Genomic DNA, 23,972 nt, shown 5'->3' with positions numbered 1-23,972 from the left:
TAAGATCTCTCCTCTGCTTTATTCCTCCAAGAAGAGATTCTTCAAATGGTGTGTGTGATACATAATATTCCACCGTGAATATGTTAGATACCTAGATTAACAGATTAATACATGGTTATGGGTAGTAGTTATTGTGTAGAGTGAGAGAAAGGGAGATCAGTTATTTTATGGGTGGTTTTTGCAAGTTTTCTTGAGAGAGTGGAAAGGTAGAGAAGGTAGTTTTTACTTTTGGTTCATAGTTTCCTGTACTTTTTAACTATTATCAATTATTTGAAATTTCGAAATTGTGAAGTATTTTCAATCAAATTAGAACACACCTACTTAGTGTTTTATCATGATGTTGAACCAAGTTGTAGTGAATTCACGATAATACAGTGATCCAAACCTATATAAACTCGGCTACTTAAATTTATTGGTTGCAAATACAGGGTTTGCATTTTCAAAATCATAAATGCCTTTTCTTTAATTTTAATAATTTAAAAATTAGAAAATATGTTTTAGTAGGTGCCATTAGTAATTTACAGAGATCTAGAGTACCAACAAAACCACCCTGGTAGATAAGTATTAGATGATGGCATTCTCGAGATTTACATTATGAATTAAGAATAATACAATATATCATAGATCAAATTATACGGCCAAGAGGCAAGATGGACAAAAGACAATCAGACCTAGAGACAAGCGAGAGGCTGCTTAATGTCACAATCACAATCTTTCAAATTTTCAAATGTAGAACGAGCAATTGTGCAACACTTGCTCTAACTTTATGAACAATTTAGTTGTGCTAAATCCAAAAGTCACAGACAAACTCACAGTATGATATAGTCTCCTTTCACGTTTTAAGAGAATAGTTTTATAAAATGTTGAAAGAGAAAAATATTTAAAAAATCATTAAATAAAAAAAGCATTGAAGACCGCCAATTACAAGAAAGCTTGGTTTGCAAAGAGTACAAGACTTAATTAGAGAATTGACTAGTGTGTTTTTCCTATAGTACATTTTAAACATTTTCATATTGAACTGACTTGCAAAGTGCAAAATGCCACTTACAAACAAGCAACATGAAAATTAAAGAAAACAAGCTAAACTAAGCACAAAAGCATGCTAATGACACTCTAAACCTATCACATAAATGTTTGAGGCGAACTAGATTAACGACTATTATCAACATAGCCACAACTCCTTAGGTAGCACTTCAGAAAGTTTCACGAGCAACCTCTCAATTAAGATTAAGTCAACATAACTTCGTTTTGTGTACAAATACACAACTGCTATATGGGATATTTGTACATCATGATAAATCGCTCGATGCAAAATTCAGACAATCAGTTCTCTTCATGTAGATGGAAGCCCTGCAGAAAGAAAACAATTAATCATGTGTAGATTCAAACAAGATCAGTGGGACGAGAAATTGACCTACTACAGATCTACATGCAGATAGTGGGTATGATTATCAGTAGTAGTAGTGTTGATAATATCTTTTGCAGGAAAATCATATATCATTTTCATCAGAAACAACTTTTTGGATCAATTTCTGCCGTACAAGACACAGCAAGTTAGCATATTGTAGCATGGATTCATGCTAATTGCAAATGATTGTAACTTCCAATATTTGTGTCAGTTGCAGTGAAGATAAAGTTTGTATCAACAAACGTGTAGTTTCTTAATAATATAATAAAATCAACCATGAGGTTCACCACAGAAAATGCCTCAAGGAGTGTATTGTTTAAACAGCTCACTAAAAACTGAGTTATTTAAAAGATATGCTTCATTAATACTTCAAACATTCAATAGGGAAGTAGACATGTTACCTGCAGCTTTTCCCGTAGAAGTCCCTTTTTTTTCCTCTCTTGAAATTCTCAGTGACCTCAATTTAGAGGATGACCGAATTGAATGGATGAGAGGTACTTCTTCCTCATCTTCCTCGTCTTGCTTCTCTTCGTCATGTACATCTTCATGATCAGATGCACTGATTGATTCTTCTTCTTCACTTGTACTTTGCTCATCAAAAAGTCTCTTTCCCTGTAAGTTATGTTTTTTACGGGGCCGACCCCTACGTCTAGTAGAATTTCCTTCTTTCTCATCTACAATTGCACAATATAGAAAATTAAAATAAATTATAAACTAAATAAAAGACTTACATTTAAGGATATAGTGACAGCTTAGTCTGTGAAGAAGCCATTGGAACATATGCGGCATATACCCTTAGGCTTGATTTATTTAAAAGAAATGGGAATGAGCCAGAATGAGAACTGGTAGAGTCGAAATATCTACTACTGCTATCACCAACACTATTTTGAAATCAGAACAAAAGAAAAATATAATATGATTCATTCTGTTTACCGTACTTCTTACAAAAATCAACTTAATTAAAATGTTACACCCATTTTCATCTCCCGTTCCATTGTACCAAACAACTTCCTAAGAATTTAGGGGTTTAATACCAACGAAACCCTTATTGAGAAATGTGAAAGCACATTTTCGTACACACACTACGCTACTTGAAACAAATACACTCTAATTCTAAAGATAACTTAGCTAACTCCACAAAAACAGCAACTTAAACTGACCGACTAGAACTAAAATATCAGTAACAACTAAAAACTTCCCTAAAATTTTAATTTCTCTCTAACATATCTCACTTTTTTCTAAAATTTTATTTTTCTTTTAAAAAGGAAACAGAATATTTCATTGATATAATGAAAATGAGAACCAAATACAAGAGACAACTCGGGATAACAACCGCAACGGCAGAAAAACCAAAACAGAACTAATACGTGAAGAAATAAGAAAACCAGAACAAAGACCACGAGAAACAATATAAAACACCATACAACCATACAAAACAACTGCCATTCGAGAAAAACCTGACAACTAGGTGAACAGTACAAGGCTGAGGTGACATCAGCCCAAGGAAACATCTTCGAACAACGCAAAAGCCACATAAAAGCATGGAATACTAGAACAGTTGAATAAACACGGAACATCAACCGATGATTAAAAACCAAAGTAGAACAAGATGAGCGAGAAGAGCAGTCAACCCAAAATTAAGTCACAATCTTCAACAATGGATCTTAGATGAGCTGGAATTTTAGAAAGGGACAAAAGGGTTCTAATGGAAAGCTCCTTCACTTTTGAAGCCAACATATCATTTTCATGAAACAAAGCAGCCAAAATCTTCACCCAAGTTTTCTATCTTCTCCAGAGTGGTTTGAGCTAAAGACTCAACATCATCAATAGAATCCTCACTCCTCACGCTGAAGGGACAACCAACTTAGGACTCTAAATTCTTTTTTTGGTTGGATGTGGAGAAGAGCATGGAACGCCTCTTTGAAAATGAACATCCCAAATTTGGATTGAAGACTGAGAATTTTAATTTCTGTGGTAGGATAGAGGCAGGTTTCTTGGCAGAAGGTGGCAGCTGAGCACGTGAACAACGAGCTTTTAATAGATCCGGTTAGAATTTGAAAAGGAAGAATTAAGAACAAGACTTCCTTTCCTTTTTCTTGAAAAATGTTTGGGATAAGGTTTCAGGCTTTCAGCAACCGTGAAAACTTGTGATGGTTAGGGAATGCCTTGAGAAGATTAGAAAGCTTACTCTTTTTCCTGAAGAAATGTTTAGGGAAAGGCTGCAACACTTTCGTGCGACTTCTGGAGCAAGAGGGAATGAAAGAAAAATTGCCACTTCATAAATAAAATTTTCTCAAGCAGAATTTACTCTTTTATCTCTTTTTCCTGGATGAAAGAAGAATTGCCACTTCGTGAATTAATTTTAATTCACTTTGACTTTCTCTGAACTTAGCTCTTTCAAAGGTATAAAATTTCTCTTCCAACATGCATCTAATTTCTCTCTACATTTCTCCACTGTAGTCTTCTTTCTCTTTCTGACTCTTTTTCCCTAACTACTCTTCTTTTTAAGGACTCTAACTAGTATTCCCTCTACCATCTCTCTAATTTCTATTCACACTAGAATTTACTCTTTTATTTCTCTAAATTTACTTACTAACAAGTTTACCTCTATCTCTAAATTTTTATTTCCATATACATTTACATTTATTATAACCCATTTAACTTAAGCTTTTGGGTTGCTCTGTGATTTAAGATGGTGCATGAGGATTATGGACCCACCACATCTTTCTCTCTCTTAAACATCTCTCTATTGCTCTAAGTTTTTAAAATACAAAAAATCAAACATGTTCTATTTTTGTTTCCCATTTTTTGGAAAGAATGTTTGGTTTTCAATATTTAAAAGAAACAAAAAACAGTTGTTAGACTTAAATGATTTTTAATTTGGTAAAACAAAACACAAAACACCAAAAACCAACATGATAATCAAACAAATGTGGCCTTGGTTCTCTTTAGACCAAGAAAAATGCAGACTAAATGAAGTAAATCCAATAATGCGAAGAAAGTGAAAAAAAACCCACAATATTCTCAAAATGCATCTGAAACCAATCAAGAATCACGCAAATTCAACCAAGAGAGATTCAATTTTCCTCTCAAGACAACTTAAATTGAGAGAAGCAAGTTACCTTGCAAACCATCACTTTTAGCATACTTTTCACGTAAGCTGTCAACAAATGTATGATACGGGCGCCACCCACTTGGGTCTTCATCTGTATTAATATTTCCTGTTCGATTCTGGACATCCTTGATACTATTTGAAAAGTGATTAAGAATTAAATTGGAACATTTCAAGCAATAACTTAACTAAACCTGATGTTAAAAATGGTATTAGCATCTTACATTTCCAGGATATCAGGTGTAGACAGTTTGGATACAAAATGTAGAATGGCACATTCTAGGAAAGATAAATTCTTCGGTACATCAGAGAAGGCATGCTCAATTCCATCCTTAACAATCTTTAAAATATCCAATCTATGCTTGTTCCTAGCTGCACCCACATATGTTCCAGAAAGCCGAGCAGCCAACTCCCTACATTCTAGAAAGGATTTGCCCGTTGAAGGCCCATCACTATTTGTCGAAAGTTCTACCGTATGTCGATGGTAGGCCTAGCACAACCCCAAAAAGAAAAGAATGTGAATCACATGGAATGATTCTTCATAAACTCAATAATTTCAGATCTTAAAGGAAAAAAAACAGCCTCAGGAGAAACGTGATAAAGGTTTCTTCACATGGAGGCTTACCATTTGCTGCATCCTTAGCAAAAGAAAATTTAACTGATACATAGACAATGCAAATGGAACTTTCACTGATATATAAAAGTAATGGCGACAAATAACAAATTGAACCTATAGATTTGTGTATAGCATAATTGCATTTAAATATTAGTCATTTTATTTTTTAATTATTATTTTATATCCTTTTATTTTATAATCAATTCCCTTGGATTATATTTCTCTGATATTATAATACATATTATCAATTTTTTTTTCATACAGAATAATAAAAATCTCTCTAAAAAAATAACACAGCTTAGACAATGTTAGACGTGAATACAAGAGAACTCCTCGCTCATCATATACATTATAATTTGATTTATACAAGCATACATGGTGTTAAATATATGCTATTATGTGTAGCTGTCTTTTATTGTAATTATATAATTCTTGTAGAAATACAAGTTATTTGTTGTCTTAAATAGGAATAATCAAGCTTCTGAAGGAAAATTTCATTAGAATTAGCAGGTAACCAGGTATAAAAGGAGTTTGCGTTCTCCCAATGTGCTGAGTAAGTTAAATCAAAAGAGTTAGATCTAAAAATGATAGAAAAAATTCAGCAGGCATCTAAAATTGAATGGATGAATATTGTTGTATCCCAATATAAACTTGTAAGATACATAGCATTCATTTATAGGAGTAAAGCTCAATACATAAAAGGAAAGAATTATAATACAAATAAAATAAAATTGTGGATAGTTTTACAGCTAATTACCATATTAACAACCAAAACTCCCCCTCAAACTGGTTCATATATATCTTCCATTGTCAGCTTGAAAATCATTCAATTGAACTAAACTTTTGGTAGTCATTAAGTTAACGCATCAAAAGTTTGTTCTGTGCTTGGAAGATACGAACTATAAATCACACCTGCTTCAAGTGTTTATCGATTTTAATGTGTTTTGTCCTATCATGTAGAACTAGGTTATGGATTATAGGGGTAGCAGCTTTGTTGTCACAGTACCACAGATAGGTGCCTTCGAGACCCACTACTGACAGGTCAAGGGATTTCTTCTTCAACTACGTCATAAAGACCCAATAGCAACAATGCTTTCAGGATAAAGAATAAAGGCAACGTTGACCAGGCTTAAGCAAATAAAATAAGGGCCACATAGTTCAGTCTGGTAAAAGAATTCCAGCAATTGAGAGAGAGAGAATGAGAGATCCCGAATATGACAAGTGTACTCTGTACTTTTGGGGAATGATATCTTATTATTTAATCAGGCTAAAGATATATAAATATAGGCAACTAAGAAACCCAAATTTAGGGAATATAAAATTACAATAAAGGACAACTATACATAATAATATAGATACATATTACAACAAACCCCTTCAACAAGTTGGAGCAAATATGTCAATCATGTCCAGCTTAATGCATAGATAACTTATTCTTGCTCCGTTTACTGCTTTGGTAAGGATATCTTCCAATTGTTATCCAGTCTTCACATATCCTATAGATATCAACCCTTCTTGTATTTTCTCGTGAACACAAATGACAATCCACTTCTATATGTTCACTTTGTTAATGTTGGATTGGATACATTGTGAGAAGTAACTTGATATCACACCATAGTTTATCTGACACAGTGACACTAAAGCTCATCTCAGATAAAAGTTGGTGTATCCACGCTATTTTACACAGATTGTATCCTAGCTCTATATTCTGACTCAATACTAGAACGTGAAATTACATTTTGTTTCTTACTTTTCCACGACACTAAGTTTCCTCCAAAAACACAATATTGAGAGGTAGATCTCTTATCTTCTCAAGGTCCAGCTCAATCAGCATTTGAAAAACATTGAACCCTTTGTATGACCATGATCTTTACATAAGATCCAACGATGGATCTCCTATCTTCACGAGATCTAGCCCAATCAACATTTGAAAATCGTTCAACTCTTGTATGACCCTGATCTTTATATAAGATCCCACATCCAGGTGAACTTTTAAATAAAGCAGGATTTGTTCTACGAAAACCCAATGATCGAAGACAGAAAGTCACTCATAATACTCATAGAATAAGCATTGTCAGGTTGTGTTACTGTTAAATAGTTCAACTTCTCAATTAATCTTCTATATCTCTCAAGATCTTTAAACATTTCTCCTTCTTTAGCAAGTTACAAATTTGTTATCAATGGGGTACTACAAGCTTTGCCTCCTAGTTTACCTGTCTCAGACAACAAATCAAGTATATATTTTCGTCGTGAAAGATAAATACCTTTCTTGCTTCTCGTTACTTCAATACTCAAGAAATACTTCAATTGCCTCAAATATTTGGTATGAAATTGAGTATGGAGGAAAGTCATTAGAGAAGATATACTTGATACATCATTTCCATTGATAACGATATCATTAACATATACAACAAGCAAAGTAATACCATTTCCATATCGTTGATAGAATATAGAATGATCTGGCATATTATTCTTCATACCAAAACACTTGAGCGCTTTACTAAACTTACCAAACCATGCAAGAGGACTTTGTTTCAAACCATACAAATATTTCCAAGGCGAGACCTTATCACTCTCCCCCTAAGCAACAAACTAGGTGGTTGCACCATAAAAACTTCCTTCTGAAGATCACATGAGAAAAAGCTTTCTTAATATCGAATTGATGCGAAGGTCACTAGTGAGTAACAACCATAGAGAGAAATAGTTGAATGGAAGTTAATTTGGCAAAGGGAGAAATTGTATTAACATAATCGGTCTCATAGATTTGGGCATAAACTTTGGCCACAAGATGAGCTTTCAATCAAGCCACTGTCCCATTGGCATATACCTTGATAGCAAATAACAATTTACACCCAATAGCTTTTATTCCGGCTGAACGCGGAGCCCAAGTACCATTATCATCCAAAGCAATCATCTCTTCAACCATTGCACTATACCACCCAGGATGAGATAAAGCCTCATTAACAATGTTAGGAATAGAGGTGGAATCAAGAGATGTTGAATGAAAGTTAATTTGGCAACTATAGAAAATGTATTAGAATAATTAGTCCCATAAATTTGGGCATAAACTTTGACAACAAGACAAGCTTTCAACCAAGCTACTGTTCCATTAGGATTGAGCTTTATAGCAAATAACCATTTGCACCCAATAGCCTTTTTCCTACCAAACGCGAAACCAGATCCCAACTACCATTATCATCCAAAGAAGTCATCTCCTCGATCATAGCACTACGGAACTCAAGATGAGATAAAGCCTCATGGACAAAGATAGGAATAGAGGTGGAATCAAGAGATTTAATAAAGGAATATGTGGGTGACGACAACCGACCAACGAAACAAACGAAAACAAGGAATGAATAGGAGCATTTACCTTTTCAAAGGGCAACGAGAAGACCATCACTTGGTCTCGAATCAGATGTTGAAGATGCAGGTGGTGGAGGACACCTTTAAATTGGAACAAAACAGTAACCCCAAGTACAAAAGTGTATTTTTTTTCCCAATAACCTCACACCAGTAAATTTCAACAAAACCAAATGCATAGACCAACCAAAAAACACAAATCAAAACAAACGCAACTGAAGGAGTACAAAACTAAGCTTCAACGCACTATCATGTGGCGACAGAGCACCTTCCTTTAGGCGACATGTGAACTTCACATGCAACTATTTTCGGCAAATGACGCACACAAGACTAAGGCAGCAGTGCCCGTTCCTAGGTGGGCAGTGTAGATCAATGACCACTTACACTTGATGTCCCAAACTTGAACCCTAACCCTAACCTTGCGAGAACTTAGCCGTCAAACGAATAAACAAATAAACGAAGGTTCTAAACCCTAGACAGGCTTTGATACCATGTACACTGTACTTTTGGAGAATGATATCTTATTATTTAATCAGCTAAAGATACATATATATATATATATATCTAGGCAACTAAGAAACCTAATTTAGAGAATATAAAATTACATTAAAGGACAACTATACATAATAATATGTAAATACATATTACAAAAATAAGTAAACCTTATACAAGTGTACGGTCCTTACTCTTTTCATGGCTTCAAGAAAGATATTGGGGATATTGTCATCCTTCTTTTTCAACATGGCAATGAAATGCTTAACAATATCTGCTACACTTGTCCCATGTATCAGAAAATGAGAAATAATTGCTGGACCAAGATACTCCTGCACTAACGACTAGATGCAATAAGTTTTGACCCAAGAAATATAAACAGTTTCGCACTTCATAATTTGTTAACATCCCAGTTGGGAGTTCTATCCCCACATAAGCTACTTCGGGATATACATTACACGGCTCCTCTGCTCCCACTCCACCAATAATAATCATAACAATGTCAGCAGAGTTGTAATTAAAAGAAAATTTTCAAGTAGAAAAGGAGAGTAATAGCAAAGAAAAAGCATAGAAGGAGCACCATTGTAAGCCCAAGATGAAAAATAATATAAGAATTATATTACAGGAAAAGTGTCCAGAGCTCCTATTACATCTTATATATCGTTCAAAAAAAATTGTCCAGTAGTCATAAATATTTCACTTCTAAGAAAGACAACTTAATTGTCCCTAGAAATATACAAGAAACCTTAGATGATCCAAATTGGAAAGTAACCAACTTTCATGGTAGAGATGTATGCTCTAAGACGTACTAGTACAAGGGAAATAGTAGATCTGCCCAGAGATAAGAAAACAGTGGGAGCAAATGGGTCTTTACCATATAATATAATGTTTTTTTTTCTTCTGTACAACAACAATAGGGTGGAGGATTAACCTCCAATAAAGATGAAAGTCATGCCAATACAACCAAGCTCACTTTAGCCCATAAAATGTAACGTTGATGGAATAATTCAAAGATATAAAGAATAGTTGCTGTTAAAGGAAAACTAGGGTTTATGAATTATTTGTATTTTTCATTTACGAATTTTCCTTTAGTGGTTTCCTTGATGTCTGTAAAACATCATTATGTACTTTGAATTATTATGATTTCTTCAGTAATATAGACATTTCTCCTGGTATCAGAGCAAATTTAGCCGTCACTGCTACCTCTAGTCCTGTTCAGCCTCTACCTCAGTCGATTTGACTAGCCATCGACAAAGGTAGACTCACGTGTAGATTCGCCATTCTCCAGTGCCAACTCGACCCAACTCGCCATACAAACTGCTGCAAAATCGAACTTCCAGTTCAAACCAGCACTCTCTTCCAAAGCGTTTTCCATCTTCTGTCCAGATTGGTGCATCTTTGACCCATCTGTCGTCCGTTTCATATCAGCTCACCATCACTCAGATCCGTATCCACCATCCAAATCTGTCTCATGGGTTTCTCAAATCTGCTGTTCAGTTTGCTCTAGATCTGTCTCGGGGAGTTCACATTTCCATACGACATCATGGGTTTCATTCTCTATTTAAGTTCGCACAGTTGTCTCCAGATTTTATGAGTTAAAGCCCTTTTGCCATGGAAAATCCATGCTTTTCTCAACCGGTTTGGTTTGTTCAATTAGGTCGATTGGTTCAATTTGGTTCAGTCTTGGTTCATCAATTTGGTCTACTTTTGGTTGGTTCCACCATTGAGTCAGGTTCAGTTAGCCCAATTGTTATGTTCTATTTTATGATCTGTTTTGTTTTCAATCCGTCGTTCATAGGTCTTGTTATAATCTTTTGTTGCCTAGAACTTTGTTTCGTTCCTCGTAGGTTTTGTTATAGGCCTCTATACGAGGATCTATGTTTCTATCTCAGAAGTTCTCCGTTTGGTTCTTCGTGGGTTTGTCTTTAGCCTAGAAGTTCTTTGTGTTTTGTTCTTCATGGATTTCTGATTCTATCCTAGATCTACTGATTTGATTAAGACGTTTTCTTAGCAAACTCAAGTTCATGATTCTAGCACCTTGAGTTTGAGGGAGGGTGTTAAAGGAAAAATTAGGGTTTCTGAATTATTATTATTTTCCTTTTTGGTATTTTTCATTTATGAATTTTCCTTTAGTGGTTTCTTTGAGGTCTATATATTTCCTATGTAAAACATCATTATGTACTCTGAATTATTATGGATTTATTCAACAAAGGCTTCAGTTTGACTTATCAAGAAACTTTTGCCCTTGTTGCTAAAACTAATTCCACCACAGTTCTTTTATCTTTTGTAGCAAATTTTGATTGGTCAATTCACCAACTTGATGTACAAAATGTTTTTCACAATGGTGACCTTGAGAAGAAGTGTTTATGACCATACCACCAAGAAAGTTCCTAGTTTAGCATTGAACTCGATAGGCGTATCAGGAGGTCGTCATCCCATCATACCTATTTCACTCACCAAATCGAGTATGTACTTTCTTGAGATACAAAGACACCTTCTTTTGAACTGACTACCTCCAGCCCAAGTAAGTATTTTAAGATTCCCCAAGTCTTTAATTTCAAATTCATTCTCCATTTTCTTTTTCAGTTGGATGATTTCAACGGTGTCATCCCCAAGTAACACAATATCATCAACATAAACGATCAACGCAACAATGTTCTTGGCCTTGATTTCGAAGACTTTCGTAAACAGAGTGTGATCAAAGTGCCCCTGACTACATCCTTGGGACTTGACGAAGGTGGTAAACAGAGTGTGGCTTGATACTTGGAAAAGCCTCTCATTGCACTCCTAAAGCTAGTTGTTGACTGTACCAAATTCTTTTAAGCAATAGTAGCTTTGGGGGGCTTTTTATCATTCTCTTAATTATTATCATTTGGATGTATTTGATCAGATCCGTATGTCTCAAATCATAGAAGTTTAAAACAGCGATCTTACAATTCCCTTTACGGCTGAAGAATTTTTCCGTGCAATTATGTTACTTGGAAAAAATAAAGCCTGGGGTCCAAACCATTTCACGGTGGAAATTTTTCTTAAGCAGTGGATTGTATTTAGCATTTCTATCAATTTCTAGTGTTTTCTAGAGTTTTGATGGTTATAGTTTTAGTTCCCAAAATTCAAAAATGAAATTCTGGATATATGGAAACGTAAATTTGATCATTGGTTTATTTATGCCAATGGCATATTTTGTTTCCAAAAGAAGTGGATTGTATTGAAATCTGATTTTACAGCCCTTTTCAGGAATTTATAAGAATGGCAGGCTCAATGTATGTGCTAAGGAAGATTTCATTTGCCTCATTCAGAAAAAGACTGCCTCTAGTATCAAATATTTCAGACCCATAAGTTTAACCACTTCGGCTTACAAGATTATTACAGAAGTTTTTGCTGAAAGAAGTTTCGCCAAGTTTCATCTCTCCCTTTCAAAGTGTATTTATTGAAGGGAGGGACCCCATTCTTATTGCAGATAAAGTGGTTGAAGACTATCGTGCCAAGAAGAAAAAATGTTAGATTTTAAAACTTTCATGGTTTGAAAGAAATCAAAGAGTGTTTCGTGTAAAACATCTTCAATGGTCCAATCATTTCGAAGTTGCACGACTTAACGCTTCCAATGGTGTTCTCAATCTAAATCTTTTGCTATTTCTCCATTCAAGATATTTATCTCAACACAGGAGCTTTTATTTCTTCTCGCTGAACCATCTCTTTGCATCATTCTGTTTGATGCTTTTGAGTTATAGTTATTTTTATTCTTCTCCTTTTATTTACCTTGTTTCATTGTATTTTTTAGTATTAGCCTCCTTTCATTATATAAATGAAAAAATTGTTTCCTTTCTAAAAAAAGATATCTTTTTCATCATCTTTTCCATTCATAATTAGTTTAGTTAAAACTTCTCTCGTATTATTATTTACTTATTATTGGGTTCTTTGAAAAATAAGAAAATAATCTATCCAACGACAGCAGACAAAGCACATCCTTCATATAAAGGATAGGGCTTCCCTTTCGTAAATACTTAATGAAGAGTTCAATAAAATATTGCCAAATTACAAAAAAGAGCTTTCCCGACACTGAACCAAAGGGTTTTGAATAATAAACTTTAAATACACCAAAATGATTTTCAATTCAAAACGAGTTTACCTTAGAAACTGTATCACTTGCAACCAACTTTGAGGCAGCAATCATGATTGCATCTTTATTTGTCTCTTCCACATATTCTTTACTAGCACCCTCATCTTCACACTCATCTATATGGACAAATATAAAAGATGCATTAAGCATAGGAAGGCAAAATCACCATACAACAGCAAGTGTAAGAATGATGAAAACTAACCTAACATAGACACACACATATATGTTCCTTTGACTACAAGCCTAACATCTTTCTACAGTTTTCTTCAAACATCAGTTGTGGTGAATGTGCAATTTGTTTTCCCCCTTCCAGCCATAAAATAATCCCAAAACAATTAAACTAATACCTGAAATACTTAGCTGTCGCTCACATAACCTCCAAAAGTTTTTAACAGTAGATGCATCAGGGCAATAGCCTAATCTTTCCAGTTTTGTTGAAGAATAATTTTCCTTCCTAAATAAAAACCACATCTCCGCAAGAATGGTACAAACCTACACATATTCAATGTTGCTAAATCAGTATGATATTTAAAGAGATCAATGAGGATTTCCATATGCTTAGTGAACTTCCAAGATACGGAAACAAGGTGCACGTACTCGATAGGCCAGCTGATTACCACTTTTACAAACTTCAGTAGGATCATTCAGGTATTGGTCCAGATGCTCAAGCAATGCATTCCGTTTATTCAATAAGGATGACAAAGATTCTATTGAAACTGTTTCACTATTTATGATAGAGTGTAGAGACCACGCTAAATGTAAGTATAGGTTGAGAAGTAGAAAACATACAACCTGCATGGAAAAAGAAAAGAAAATGCTTAGTCTTTTAAATAATTAACTGTTCACCCATTAGCCGCCCTTACCTCATCGTCCATGCTTCTAAATTTCTGAAGAATCATCATAATATCGCCATATATGCTTTCCATAGGAACAGGTCTGGATAATTGAAACTCATACAACCTTTTCAAATTTACAAGAAGAGAGTACTCATCACCACCATCCTACAGAGATTAAGCATTCCAATAAAATATATTCAGGAGGAGGGAGGGAAGGAGGGAGGTGGTCTAAAGGAACAATATCGACTCTATGTACCTCTAACTCTCTCATAGCATGCTTTAGTTTTGCAAAAAGCTCATCTTCAAGTTCCTTCAATTTATTACGAGAAAAATCTTGCAACTCCCCTCGACTCTCAGTGCAACATAAGTTAATTGCCTTCATGCATGATCTCAATGCTTCCTTGTCGCCATGCTTGAAAAATGCTTCTTTCATTAGTTGAAGAACATTTTTATAATTCTGTGGGGAGAAAAGAAAAGGGAAAGCAGATAATTATGTATTAGAACTAAGCTGAAAGAAAAGTTGATAGCCAGCTGAAGCAAGAACGAACAGCACCTGCTCTTGCCTCTTCAGGGAATAAAGTTCAAGATTCATGTGTATGATAATTTCAACTAAAGATGGAACTTTTGCTTTATCAGCCATGAACTTGCGCAGAAGTACGGGATAATTCTTCATAATGGCAACAGTTATGTCCCGTCTGTTGCTTTCAAATACTTCCTGACAGCCAAAAGAAACAATGATTTAGACTAAATTCTGCACTAAGTTAGCCACAAAAAGACAGCAAAAAAATTTGAGAATTACAAAGAATGTTATAAATATAAACACCAAGACAATATGAAAAATGGGGAAGCTGACAAACAACAAAAATCTTATCTTTGCTTAGTTTAATGCATTGGCACAAACCGAACATGATACATGAAGGAAAAAACAAAAAACATAATTATCTGATTCTCGTTTACTTTTTCTTTAAAAGGAGACGAACTTCTTTATTGATAATAAAATCTTAAAGTACAAGAAGTATATACATTGAGAAATATAAAGAAGCAAAAAACCCTAGAGGGATCAAAAGGTGCACCCAGACATCTCAACTAGTTTGACAACCTTAACACCAAAACATCATATCCTGTAACCTGATTTTCGTTTGCTAGCATCCTTATGTTGTTTTTTTTTTTCTGAAAAGGAGACGGCCTCTTTATTATGATGAAAACGCAAAGTACAAGAGATATATACTAAGAGTGCAGAAATAAAGACTTAGGAGAACTCGACACTTCCATTCACCAGATAGCATCCATCCAAATTTGGACCTGATTGTCGACACTTTCATTCTTCCTTGATCCAACTCTCCAAAATTCTGAAAGAAATCGTCTTTCGAACCTCTCATGAGAGTCGCTATAGATTCCATGAACCAGTTCGGTGGTGCCTCTGAAACTGACAGCCTTCTTTGCGCTTCCACATCTTTTACTTGGAACTTTCCATCTTCAAACGAGATATAGTAGTGTGCTTGGAGAACTCGACAGCTTATCATTTCCAACGTTTTAAAACTTCTAATTGAATGCTCAAGAAACACTAGGGAGGAAGACGGAAAGGCAAAAACTGAGTCGCCGATATTGACCATCGAAGACTGGTGTAAGGGAAAAAGAAGGGAAAAGACGACATAAAGGGAGGAGAGAGGAGAGAGAACTTACCTGCCTCTTAATAGCACATATTCTAGAGAGATTGCATCCTTATGGTGTTACAATTCCTTTTACTTTGTATAGAGTACTTTGAGCATTAGAACGCAGCCCATAAAATGTAAGATCCTTCAAAACCCTATTTTTTAATCTTTTCCCCCATTGACAGTGATACCTCCTTAATGAGGTTATTTAGGTTGATTTCTACCCAAGAACGATCAAGTCTTACATTTGGGAGGCCTGTCATCGGGCCATAAATACTTTTGAAAATCCAACGACACTTCCCTTCATAATTCTCTCCCTACACTGTCATCCTTTATGTAAGGTAGGTCATGAAAATTCTTCCCATTTATTTATCAATTGCCATTACATTAGTAGATTTTGCAAGGAAATTTATCAGTCCTTTGGTCTATTACTCTCGCTAATAATGTCATCGCCCTTCTCTCGTACACTCTTGTGGACCACCCCTTCACTATTGGTAAGAGATCTATAATCGAGGAGCATTTGAATGGAAAGGAACAACCGTCTCGTCAATGATAAAGAAAGCACTTTTGATAGATTTTTTAAACATCATCATTTTTTTATAAACAAAAACAAGCCTCTTCATTGATATAATGAGTGAGACTAAAGCTCAAGGGATAAAATACAAAATTAATGAACCGAAATACAATGAGGTTATATGAAACAAAAAGGACTAAATCAACAGATCTAAACCAAGAGAACAAGCTACACCAAAGGGAGAAGAAAGCCAACCACCATCAACTCCCGAGAACACATACATATCAATTCGAGGCAAACAAAGAAAAACTAGATGCAACAGCCTGAAAAGCTTTAATTTTTTCTTTTAATGGAAACGAGCCTCTTTATTAATATTAATAAAAGAGACTAATGCTCAAAGTACAAGAGAGGTATACCAAGAGCAAAAATGAGTAAAAGAACAGATACAGCATAAACAGAAACAAGAGAGAACATAATGAAATTACAACAAGTTGGACAAGAGCCTCTAACCCAAGCAAAACAAGAACTAAATACAAAGCAAAATGAAAAACTTTCACCAAGGAGCCCCAAATCAGCTGAAATCATGATCATAAATTCCTTCGAAAATGAATGGAAAAGAAAACACCAAGAAAAGGGAACCAACCATGCTCCCTACTGCTTCAAGCTTTATTTAAAATACAATCCTGTGCCCTGAAAGACTTGTTGAAATCTTTCATCTCACCAATAAAAAACTGCACATGTACTACTAAAAAAGCTCATCAAAGTTCCAATTCATCGAACAGAATTCTGAAAAGCTTTAAATCTTCCAAGGTGGTATGGCAGGGCATAGATGGAATGTCAAAGGCAGCTGATAAATTGGAAATACTTTAAGAACTTCAAAACAGAAAACACAGCTTCTATCTCTTGGAAAGTGAGCACTCGGATTAGGAATGGGATTAAAAGCTGAGTGGATGAAAATCTGAGAAAGAATTGATGAGGTTGTCTATTTGATGGAATCAAGAAGTTGAGCACGCAATGAGTCGAACTTGACGAAACACCATAACTGGCTTGTGTTACTAACATTGTGTGTAATTAAGAATCAACCAAAAACAATATTGTATTCTGTTACCAGTGATTTCAGATGTCCAGGGATACCACAAGAGTGACCTTGAGATAGATTATACAAGGTCAAAACATCAACCAGATCTTCCTCACACAGAAACAAAGCATCCAGATCTGCCTCCACTGGTTCAATTTGTCTCTTCCTCTCAATTCTCGGCTGACTTTTCAAAATGATCAACTTCCTTGCTACTTACACTGAAAGGGGATTCAATAGCTGACCTTCCTTTTCTCTGAGAAGGAAAACTCAGGTTATGACTTGGTACTCCTCTCAAAATTCCACCTTCGAATTCAGCAATGAAAAAACAGAGTAATTGAATTGATGAGTATGGGAAGCTTGAGAATGTATCTTGGGCAGGAACCTGTAATTGAGTGCATCTTTCTTCCAATGTAACTGGTTAACTTTCTGAAATCAACTTCGCCTTGGAGCTTTTCTTCTTAAGCTTTGCCTTCGTTTTGTTCCTTCTAACGAAATGTTTTGGAAAAGGTTTGAAGGGGTGTGAAACTTTCCTTGCTTTTGAGTTGCATTTAGACCTTGTTCTAGAGGTGAATCTGGATGAAGCGATGGCAGAAGAAGAAGAAGATGAGTGGGAAGAAGAAGCCGAGTATGAAGAAGAGGAGCTACTAACAGAATCAGCAGGATTGTTGTTGGTCTCTGATACGGCAACACTTAACGACACTAAATGCTCAGAAGAGGCTGGAGATGCGGCAACTAATAAACATGTCCTCTTTCTGGCTATGACTTGGTGTAAATGTACATCTTTTTGTAGCTCTTATAGTCTTTCCTCACTGTTGGCCAATTGGAGAAGTCTCATGTAATCCTTTGGCTTTGGCTTTATGCCCTTTTGTAAATTTAATATCATCAATGAAATTTATTTCTCATTAAAGAAAAAGATGGAAAATTGTATTTCCACTCTTGCTTATTCTTTCTTTATCACTCCCTTTACGAGTTTGTTTCCCTTTAACATTTTTTTCCATTTCGTTATACCGAAGACAAGTTGTTTATAAGAAAAAGGAGATTATTCTTATTATTGTTGTGTGGGTTCAACTAGAATAAGAGGAGTTCTATAATTGAGGTAATTCCTTTTATCACCAAACATTAAAGGAAGGTAAACTATTACAGATTGCACACCTTTTGAGCTTTACTGAAGTACTGCTTTCGATTATCTGTGGCAGGAACAATCCTTTCCCCAACTGCCTTTTTGATAGATGCAGAAAGAAGACGAACCAAGTTTGTGGCATCCTCATCAGTCAGCTCAGATCTTGGATTTTCATCTAGGAGCCTGGAAACAATGCACTTCCAGTCCTGCACTCAAAAGTTTGAAACAACATCCATCTAAGAATACGACTTTACCATGTGAACTTTTATTAAATTAAAACAAGAACTTTGAACAGATTTGCTGCTTCTTTTATTCACTTCTATGTTCTTTAAAAGAATGAGGGGTAATGAATAATAGTGTCAGTAATGCAAAATTTTCCTTGAAAGCGATCTAAAACTCAAAATTAACTAAAAGTAGTTCTCCATATTAGATATGATTGATTACTCACAGCACTTTTTTTTACAGACTTATTCTCAACTCAGACTATAGGAGCAGGTGAATTGACAATGATATCATAAATAGACTTCATTAGCCAACAATATATGTACATTATTTCTTGGAGGGTAATATTTGTGTGCATCCCAAGCATCACCCATCTTTTTGCATCCCTTCTCACCACTCACATAAAAAAAAATCTTAAAATATTCTATAAGAAAAGGAAAAGGAAAATTTTGCCACATGGCAAGTTATGATTGGACAATTTAGTGGGATACACAAAAATAGGTGATGCCCGGTATGCACCTAAGTATTTTTCTTTTTTGGAGATGTCTATCCAAGGATATCTAAGACTTGAATGCCCTATTTCAAGAGTGGGCCAAGCAAAATCATCGGATGATAAAGCCAACAATATCTTTTTTTTTATAGCCTAAGTAGCTTCAAGGAGAAATTCTCCAAGAATCAAGATTGTGGACCTTTTATTAGAATTATAATATGTTTCATACAAGAGGGGAGGACTCTTATTTATAGAGTTGATTTACAAATGGGGTGAAAAATTAACCTAGAATATTACCCAGTTAACCTCATTCTTCCTACATCACTTTTGTTGCCAAGTTATGAAACTAGATTAAAGTGGCATCTAATTATGCTATTAGGTAAGAAAAACCATGGTCAACCAGAAAATTAAACTTGTCTCCAAATACCCCACAAAAGATCTACTACCTCTTTTTTTAAAAAGGAAACGAATCTACAAAAGATCTACTATCTCTCCCACCAAATACCCTGTAACAAAGCACACACCCCAGACTTCCATAGAAAAACCCCCTTTCTTCGACAACGGATGATGGAGGAACTCATCGATCATATCATTGGAAGCTCTATGACCAACTAACTAAAGATCAAACAACTAAAAAAGATGTTCCAAAACCAATCACACAAAAGTACATTTTTAAAATAGGTGATCCATATCTTCCTCCGCCCTCTGGCACTTAATGTATCAAAAAGGCCCACCGGTCAGACCCACCCAACCAAGGAGATCTTCCTAAAAAAACCCATCCAAGGTATTAATTTATGAGTAATACAAACAAATTCACACCATAAGTAACGCATAACAGATATTTTAAGACTAATCAAAAGGAAAAGAGGTTATTATGATTCAGCTGACTTTGTACTGCTGGCATAAATAAATTGAATTTGAGTTTAATTTTCAATAAACCTAATGTGTCTGTTTATTTTTAAGTATCCCATTAACTGCCATCAAATAAAATCTCAGAAAAGCCTGCAATAGCTGAAATTGGAACGCATTTATTTTTCTTGAATATGTCTTGTGGTTTGGAAATTGTTTTATTTGTGTCATTGTATTTTGAGTATTAGCCTCTTTACATTTCATTAATGAAAAGTTTGTTCCCTTTTCAAAATAAAATAAATAAAATCTCAGACTGAACCTCTTTTGTCACTCTAACACACCTTCATGGCGTTCATATATTCCCAAACATCATCGACAACATAGATACTTAATATTGGATCCGTTGAGAACTCTCTTAGGATTTGCAACATTCTGCCAAGATGAACCTCAGAAGAATTATTGCCATCACCTAAGACAATAAGTAGCACCATAGTTACTTTCTCTAAACAAACAATAACAGCAAGAATGAGATATATTTCTATCAGATCAAAACCTCTCCGAGAAGATTGGGAGCTAGTGAACTTCTGAGCAATCAAGTGATCATACACTAATGCTCCTATGGCATGTCTGATCTCTGGTGGATCATCAATCAGTAAATCATAAAGGGGACCTAAGTCATCGTCTGCTAAAAGTTGATGTCTGAGACACAAAAATAAATAAATTAATGTGTAGAATAAAAAAGATTTCAAAATAAATTCAACTGAGTTACCTTAGCAGTTGTTTAACAAGTCCTATGGCACACACAGCCACAGAAACATCAATGTCATCTGCCAATTCAATCATCCGATTAGAAAACCTCTCAGTGAAAAGACTAAGTGTTGGCACATTATCGTCCACCTCATAAAGATTCTGCAATGCAAGAACAGAAACTTTTCTGACTCCAGCATTCTGCAAAAACAGAATAAGAGAGAACATTGAAGATGTTTCCACATGGATGGTGAATAGGAAACGTCAAAGATTTAGTAAATGTTCCAAATCAATTAACTTACTTTATCATTCAATGTCCACCCAAGATACTTTAAGTATAAATCCTGCAAAAATAATGATGGGTAGGACAAAATCCATATTCCTAATGATTGTATGCACGACATTCTAATGTTTGGATCAATGTCACGATAGCGATGCACAAATAACCTTCAAAAGAACACACTTGTCAAACTTAGGAAATAGTGAAAAAGAATCCAACATTCCTAACAGAACAAACTATCAGTCCATTTAGAAATAAAAAGAAAAGATTGTACCCTGTAAAAATCTTGCGCATCATTTCCTCCAACACTGTGATATTTTCATGAGTCATAGAAAACCTTTTATTTAAAGACTCCACAAGAGGTCCCTCAACTCGTTTCTTCTTTTCAGCATCTAACTGTCTACGAGTAGTTTCACGTTGAACACCAAGCATTTTGGCAACACCAATGAAAGATGTAACGAGTTGTAGACCCATCAATGAAGCTACTTGACGATAAACCCTTGGAGGAGTACTGCACCATATTTATATTAAAATAAATAAATTATTCTATGGAGACAGAATTACTTTAAAGAAAGTACTAAATGATAAATTCAGAGTTTTCAATTCTTTACTAACCATGATAATGCAATTATGTAGTCCACGCATTTATCAAATAACACCTGATCAAATAAAGGCCCATGTTGGCACTCATGGACCAAGTGGTCCCAGAATGACTCGAGATTATCTTTGAAGCTTTTGAACTCCTTCCTTTTAGAGCTTTGATAGTCTTCAACTTCACCCTGCGATCGGGGAATCCAGACAATTTTTCAGAGGCAAATTTGTGCAAGTTTTCAGAGAACTCAAATAAAAAATGATAGTAAAGGAGTGATGATGACAAAATGGAGAGGGTAAAAGAGAGTGTAATATAAACAAAATGTGCATAAAGATTAAAAGGCAGGTTTAGGATACCCTTTTAGCGAGATTAACAAGTGCAACAACAACATCATCAACATCAGTCTCCTCCAGGAAGTCACCCTTGATATGGTATTTAGCTCCACATGCCTGAACGTTTGTAAATTTCAATAGTCAACAATCTTTCTTTAGTTACAATACAGCATCTATAAGAGAATGGTCTAATTGTTAATTAGACATTATTAATAAAATGATCCCCAGGTTCAAGGGATCTAAATCACCCTCCCAACTACTTACATTATCCAAGGTTCAAAGAGAAAACATTGAAAGAAAGGGTTACTTTCTAAATCCTCATTCAAATTAGATCCATAAAAAAAATTTTGAATTACCTCAAACAGCGTTGCCAGGAGCTCGACCATTGAAGTTTTTGGATCTTTTTCATACCTCTCCACCCAACGCTTAACAACTTGAGGAATAAATTTCCCATTTCCTTTTATAACATCTGCAGAAAATAATAGGGCATGATGGTGCTTATCAAGATTCCCATCTTATCTCCTGAAAGCATAATATAGCAAGGTATCGTTGATTTGATACTATGAGCGAGCACCTGATAATTGTTTCATTTCCAATATCCACACCCATATATTTCAGGCATTCGACATTAAAGGAAGATTTTTATAGAGAATGTGAGCACAGATGCAAAACGATGGAAAGAATGTGAGCACCATGATGACTAAAGCCCATTCATCAACAACCCCATTTGTACTTTCAATTATCAAAATTAAAAGAAACCTCAATAAGTGGCAGATAAATCAAACCTAATTCAGAAAATGAGCGTTCATTGTGTCGATAAATGAATATCAAATTAGTTACCAATCAGACTCTGCTCGGAAACTTCATGTGCAGCATTCGAAGTGCCTTCCAATCGATGCCGCTTAGTTCTAGGAGGCCGAGACTCCTCAAAGTTTTCAGGTGAGCTATCTCGGTCGGCCTGGCCGCTAGCATCGCTGGTCCTGTCATTGTTGTCGGCACCACCACCATCTTCATAGGTAGGTTGAACTTCGGCGGGTACAGTCTGAGCCCGAGTCCTTTTCTGTCTCGAAGACCATAAATAACCTCAAATAAATACATCATTCTCTCTCTCCCCTCCCCCCCCCCCCCCCCCCCAAAAAAAAAAAAAAAAAAAAATCAATCATCACCGAGCGACGAGTGGTCGGTCCAGAAGAAATAGGAGCAGCAGCAGCACCAGCACCCTCCATTGTTGTTGAAAGATAATTCGAACAGCAACCCAAGACGCACTACCAACGCATGGTCTTCGAAACTGCGAATGATATCATCAGAGAACCATAAACGAAACAAAATCAAGCATAATTGATCCACAAAAATGCCCCCAACTGAACAGGCATCCTAATAAAAACAGCTTGAAATTTTACCTGGAGGAAAATTGGATTCCTAGAAACTGGAAGAACTGAAAGCAGTATGCTGATGAATAGAGGCCAAGGTTGCTTACGCCGACTTCCCCACTCGACACTGTCCTATTAAGCGATAACCGCTAGCAGTTTCCAATTTGATAGATCTTGCACACAAATTTTGGCCAGAACAGCGGGAAAGAAGAAGAAGAAGAAGAGGAAGAAGAAGATGGACGGAAAATTATACAAACAACACACTACGGTGGACCGAGCGGGAGGAAAATGATAACATCTGATTCTCCCGCCAAAATGAGGAGAAGTGTGTAGCAGTTCCTCCGCGATAACTCAGTACGGTATAGAAGTCTCCTTTCACGCTCTCCGATAGCAAAGCGTTCTTACCACCAAAGTATTACTTCATTCCAAAACAAGTCCAAGCTAATGAAATGTCCAAAAAAAATCCATTTGATACACTTACATATACTAAAATGTCATATACAACCTTACTTTTCCAAAATAATAAATCTAGCTCACCAAAGGTTAAAAAAGTATCAATTCATACCTCCTTCATATACACTTGATATATTAAATAAATATTATATATGCAAAATAGAAAAGTATGTGACACACTACAATCTTTGTAGAAGAATCATACACAGATTTACATACATTATAATAAAAATGATAATTATTTTGCAAAATGCCCCACTTATTTAGATAAATAATTATATTTTTCTTATCATTTGATTGCATTTCAAAATGTTTTGAGCAATTTTCTT

General features: G+C 35.3%; 1 protein-coding gene across 1 annotated transcript; it reads right to left on the bottom strand.

Moving 5' to 3' along the window:
- Window positions 1–877: 877 nt before the first annotated feature.
- Window positions 878–23,631, bottom strand: LOC101203296 (sister-chromatid cohesion protein 3). Its single transcript, XM_011661210.2, has 23 exons — window positions 23,221–23,631; window positions 22,987–23,108; window positions 22,661–22,880; window positions 22,177–22,289; window positions 21,845–21,937; window positions 21,512–21,675; window positions 21,171–21,407; window positions 20,919–21,063; window positions 20,639–20,817; window positions 20,423–20,568; window positions 20,211–20,338; window positions 18,341–18,514; window positions 14,498–14,659; window positions 14,201–14,401; window positions 13,972–14,109; window positions 13,706–13,900; window positions 13,456–13,600; window positions 13,118–13,224; window positions 9,183–9,320; window positions 4,745–5,010; window positions 4,531–4,655; window positions 1,810–2,082; window positions 878–1,350 (listed from the first exon to the last, which is right to left on the bottom strand). The coding sequence occupies exons 2-23, from the start codon at window positions 23,044–23,046 to the stop codon at window positions 1,334–1,336; spliced, it is 3,426 nt and encodes a 1,141-aa protein (XP_011659512.1). The 5' UTR covers window positions 23,047–23,108; window positions 23,221–23,631; the 3' UTR covers window positions 878–1,333.
- Between the last annotated feature and the right edge of the window lie 341 nt (window positions 23,632–23,972).

The sequence above is a fragment of the Cucumis sativus genome, chromosome 1 (assembly GCF_000004075.3).
Source record: "Cucumis sativus cultivar 9930 chromosome 1, Cucumber_9930_V3, whole genome shotgun sequence".
NCBI lineage: Eukaryota > Viridiplantae > Streptophyta > Magnoliopsida > Cucurbitales > Cucurbitaceae > Cucumis > Cucumis sativus.
This window is presented reverse-complemented; position numbering and strand designations above follow the sequence as displayed.

Bases quoted from the DNA above. Each gene is read 5' to 3' on its own strand.
- LOC101203296 (XM_011661210.2), bottom strand. From the start codon at position 23,046: ATGGAGGGTGCTGGTGCTGCTGCTGCTCCTATTTCTTCTGGACCGACC. The intron at 20,569-20,638 runs GTAACTCAGTTG...TTTGTGTCTCAG, and splicing joins CTTGTTAAACAACTGCTAAG to ACATCAACTTTTAGCAGACG. The intron at 4,656-4,744 runs GTAAGATGCTAA...CTTTTCAAATAG, and splicing joins ACACCTGATATCCTGGAAAT to TATCAAGGATGTCCAGAATC.